The sequence below is a fragment of the Empidonax traillii genome, unplaced genomic scaffold (genome assembly GCF_003031625.1).
Source record: "Empidonax traillii isolate 1590-97213 ecotype Southwest subspecies unplaced genomic scaffold, ASM303162v1 scaffold1872:size53649, whole genome shotgun sequence".
Lineage (NCBI taxonomy): Eukaryota > Metazoa > Chordata > Aves > Passeriformes > Tyrannidae > Empidonax > Empidonax traillii.
Window position 1 is genome coordinate 27,269 of NW_020957065.1, and position 4,849 is coordinate 32,117.

General features: G+C 65.7%; 1 protein-coding gene across 1 annotated transcript in view; it reads left to right on the forward strand.

Annotated features, from left to right (window-relative positions):
• SPEF1 (sperm flagellar 1) overlaps positions 1-4,058 on the forward strand; it is an 11,246-nt gene extending 7,188 nt beyond the window's left edge. The window contains exons 8-9 of the mRNA XM_027908894.1: positions 3,452-3,478; positions 3,958-4,058. Coding sequence (XP_027764695.1) covers positions 3,452-3,478; positions 3,958-4,058 — 128 coding nt within the window. The remainder of the gene's footprint in view (positions 1-3,451; positions 3,479-3,957) is intronic.
• The last annotated feature ends 791 nt before the right edge of the window (positions 4,059-4,849 follow it).

Here is a 4,849-nt window from a genome sequence, read left to right on the forward strand (position 1 = left end):
CCTGTCACCACCCTGCCTGTGACCCCTCCAGTGCCACTGTCACCCCCTCAGGCTCCTCCAGGGCTGTCCCCACCCGCCAGGTCCGCGCTGTCCCCTCCCGAGCGGGGACAGGGACGTGTCTCGGGGCTGGGCCAGCGGGATGCCGGGCCAGCTGCCCGCGGTGCCACCTCCATCCTCCCGCAGCCTCCCTCTGCCTGAAGGCTCCCTGGCCGTGCCATCCCGTGCCCTGTGGCCCCCCGGGTGCTGTCCCCAAGTGTCACCTGTCCTCCCGTGTGACAAAGCCTCCTTTGGGATTATCCCCGCCGCGAGCCGGGGCTTGGCACTGGGATTCCCGCCGGCAGCCCCGGGCCGGGAGCGATCCCATCCCCGTCCTGGGATCGGGATGTGGGATCCCCCCAGATCCTTGGGATCGTGGCGCCCGGGAGGGGTCAGCGGGGCAGGGGGGGGCCATGCCCTGTCACAGGGCGTCCCCCGCGTGTCCCCGTGTGTGGCCACGTCCCTCGTTCGCCGTGTCCCTCGCTGTCCCTGCGTGTGGAAGGGATTTCGGCCGCGCTGTTCCGGCTGAACAATGCCGGGTCATTAAATCCCGGGATTCCCGGCGCTTCCAGCACAAAGAGCCTTTTCTTCAGGCAAGGAGGCGACAATCTGCTGCCGGCTCTGCCAGATGGAGGCAGCGGGGCCGGGGGCTCGGGGGGGAGGAGGAGGAGGAGGAGGGGGAGGAAGAGAGGCTGCTTTTCCGTGCAGAGGCACCCACGGAGCCTGATGGAGCCGAGCACGTGCAAAATCCCCCGGGGGATGTGCCTGGGGGTCCTTTGTCACCTCCCAGGGCCGGGTGGCTTGGGGGCTGCTCCCCAAAATCCTGGCCCTGGGCTGGGTGGGAGGCTGTCCTGCCCCCTGGCCTTGTGCCACCCGAGGAGGGCCCAGCTGGGGAGGGGAACAGATGCTGCCGAGCCCAGGGGACACTGGGGGACCCTTGGGGACCCTCTGGGCATCATCTGGTGGCAGGTCCCTGCTCGGAGAGGAGCTCGCTGTGACCACTGGTCCCCCGTGTCCCCCCCCACTGTCACCGCTCATCCCGAGGAGGTCACGGGATGGAGCAGATGCTGCTGAACCTGGAGACCCTCAGGGACACTTAGGGACCCTCGGGGACCCTCTGGGCATCGGGTGGGGGCATGGCCCTGTTCCCTGTGTCACTGTGTCCCCGTGTCCCCAGCCCCTGGACACTCCAGCCTCGGTCCGTGACCCCCCCAGCCCCGGGTGGGGGGTCCCAGCCCCTGGGGACACGGAGGGGGCTGTGACCAGGGGCTCTGTGACCCCCTTGCAGGCAGCAAGGGCAAGGGGGGCTCCGTGCGCTTCGCCCCCAGCCCCCCCCCCGAGGGGGCCCACGTGCACTTCCAGGAGCAGCTCCACGACTCGGCCGTGATGGTGACCCAGGAGAAGGACGGCAGCTTCCTGGTCAAGGTGGGCACAGGGGTGGGGAGGGGGGGCTGGGTCACCCTGGGGTCACCCTTGGCTCTCCCTGCCCCACCCCGAGGGACTGGGGCCATCCTGGGGGTCTCTGGGCACAGTCCCCAGCCCTGGGGGTGTTCACACCCCACGAGCTCCCTGTCACACCCTGTGCTCCCCCAGGGGTGGCTGTGCCGCTCCTGAGGGCACCGATGGGTGCTTGGCTCTGGATTCTCCCATTTTCCCCCCAGTCCATGGCTGGGAGCAGGTTTGGGTGCTGGGTTGGCAGGGGGGCTCTGGGGACCCGCTGGGTGATGCTGGGGACAGCGGGGGGACAACGAGGGGGACAGCAGGGGGGATAGCAGGGGGGACAGCCAGCCCCCCGTGGTGACACCTCGTGTTCCAGCAGCGCTGAGTCAGAGCCTGAGTGCAGGGGAGGCTCCCAGAGCTGCCCCCGAAAGCGGCTCCCCGGGGGCGGCCGCTCCTCCTTCCCCCCGCGCGGCGCGTGACCGGCACCCCGGCACGGCACGTGAGCCTGGGCACGGGGACACAGCCACACACACAGCTCAGGGACACAGCCCCACAGCCCCACACACTGCTGGGGGACAGGGGGGGATGGCAGAGCCCCCACACCCAGCTCAGGGACAGGGGATCCCTGGTGGGGATATGGAGGTTCCTGGTAGGGCCACAGGGGTCCCTGATGGGGATATGGGGTCCCTGATGGGGATATGGGGTCCCTGATGGGGATATGGGGGTCCAGGACACGGCCAGCAGGTCTAGGGTGCTCCAGGCCCTCTGGAGAAAAGGCTCCTGAGGGCTGGTGCCAAATAGTTTTCCATGGTTTGAAGTGGATAAATCATGGAATGGTGTGGGGGGGGAAAAGCCCACACAGGGACACCTCCCACTATCCCAGGTTACTGCAAGCCCCGTCCAACCCGCCCTTGGACACTTCCAGGGATCCAGGGGCAGCCACAGCTTCTCTGGGAAATCCATTCCAGGGCCTCCCCATCCTCATAGGGAAGAATTTCTCCCCAGTATCCCACCCAAATCTCCCCTTTTCCAGTGGGAAACCATTCCCTGTGTGCTGTCCCTCCATGCCTTGTCCCCAGTCCCTCTCCAGCTCTCCTGGAGCCCCTTTAGGCCCTGCCAGGGGCTCTCAGCTCTCCCTGGACCTTCCCTTCCCCGAGTGCTGGGGATGAGCCCAGGACAGGGGGCTGGGGGGATTCACCCTCTGGCAGTGCTGGATCCCAGCTCTGCTCAGGGTTGTCCCTCAGGAATGGTTTGTGTCCCACCCAGCTCGCTGCTCCCTTCCCAAAATGGCTTTTTCCGAGGCCTCCTGCTCCGGAGTGCTCTGCTTTTCATCATGGCAGGGGAGAAATTCCATGGCAAGACACGCTCCTGGCTCTTCCAGACCAGGAATGGCTTGTGCTGGAAAACTGCTCCCTGCTCCCGTGACACCCTCGGGTTGTTGTTCCCAGAGTTTTGCCCAAAACTGGGTATTTTTGTTGGTTTTTTTTTTTTTTGTCCAAAATAATCGTGTTTGTTACGTTTTCCCAATTATTTGGGACACGAATGCCCCCTGGATTAATCAAGGGGATGTCCCCCCTTCCAGGTGGGATTCCTGAAGATCCTGCACAAGTACGAGATCATGTTCCTGCTGCCCCTGGAGCAGAGTGGGGAGGGGGATGTGTGTGCCCTGCCTGTCCCCAACCCCAACCTGCGGGTCCTCAGTGTCACCTCCCTGCCAGAAGGTAAAGTGGCCCCCCCTTGTTTGTGCCCCTTGTCCCCTCCTGTCCCCACAGAGGTGGGTTTGGGTCGGAGCCCATGGGCTGGGGGGACAAGGGACAGGGATGGGGTTTGGGACAGGGACAGGGATGGGGTTTGGGACAGGGGGAACAGGGATGGGGTTTGGGACAGGGATGGGGTTTGGGACAGGGGGAACAGGGATGGGGTTTGGGACAGGGACAGGGATGGGGTTTGGGACAGGGGGAACAGGGATGGGGTTTGGGACAGGGACAGGGACAGGGATGGGGTTTGGGACAGGGAAGGACTCCAGTTTGGGCACAGTTTGGCACTGGCACATCCACAGCAGATGGGAGTGGGACTGTGTGTGGTGGCACTGGGCCAGCTCAGTGTCACCCTGGGCTGAGGGGACAGCTCTGTGGGGCCATAGGGTGTGCTCTGAGGACATGGCGTGTCCCTTGGACCACCTATCCGGTCCCATCCAGCTGTGACACAGCCAGGGTCACACATCCCTGTCCCTGGGTGTCCCCTCTTTCCCATATCCCTGTCCCCTGGGTGTCCCCTCCTGGCAGCAGGGCCAGGGCTGGGCTGTGGCTCTTTCCACACGCGGCTGGCTGTGTCCCAGGAAAGCTCTCCAGCTCTGTTTGGAGCTGTAAGCCAGTCTGGCACTGCTGGGAGCGGGGCCAGGAGCCCCTGGGGACCCCCAGCACTTCAGGAGGGTGTGGGGACTCACTGTGGTGTCTGTCCCCGAGGCCCTGGGGACTCCAGGGCTCCACTGCGGGCTCTGCTTCCCGGATCCCGGGCTGGAGCAGTGCCAGGAGTGCCAGGAGTGCCTGGCCATGGGCCAGATCCCATCCTGCTGGTCCTGAGGTCTCAGAGGGGGCTGTGGGCCCCCAGCCTGGCACTGGGATGGGCAGGGTCCCCCCTGCTCCTCACTCCCAGCTCTGGGGGGGCTTCTGCTGGGGGTGGGCAGCAAGAGTGGGATGGGCATGGGAGGGCCATGGGAAGGGTTTGGGAAGGGCATGGGAAGGGTTTGGGAAGGATTTGGGAAGGGCATGGGAAGGATTGGGGAAGGGCATGGGAAGGGTTTGGGAAGGGTGGGGATGGGCATGGGAAGGATGGGAAGGGTTGGGGGGGAGGTACAGGGGACATCCTGGGAGGATAGAAAGAGGGCAGGGTAGGGCAGGCACAGGCAGGGTGGGAAGGGGGCAGGCAGGGTATGGAGGGCATGGGAAAGGTGGGAAGGATAGGAAGGGTGCAGGCAGGGCTCAGGCAGGGCAGGGAAGGGTCAGGCAGGGTAGGGAGGGTGCAGGCAGGGCAGGGAAGATGCAGGCAGGGCTCAGGCAGGGCAGGGAAGGTGCAGGCAGGGCAGGGAAGGTGCAGGCAGGGTTCAGCCCCCTGTGTGTCAGCAGGGCTCAGCGTGCACTGTGAGTACACGGCCCACAAGGAGGGGGTGCTGAGGGAGGAGCTGCTCTTGGCCAGCCCCAGCCACGGCCACGTCAAGGTCACGGTCCAGGCCCGGGTCATGGGTAAGCAGCAGCGCCTCGGGGGGCTCGGGGGGTCCCGGGGTCCCTCCCAGCAGCAGCAGGAACGCAGAGCTGGGCACTCTGCTGTGCCCCAGCACGGCCCCTCTGCCCCAGTTCTCCCGGTTCAAGTGTCC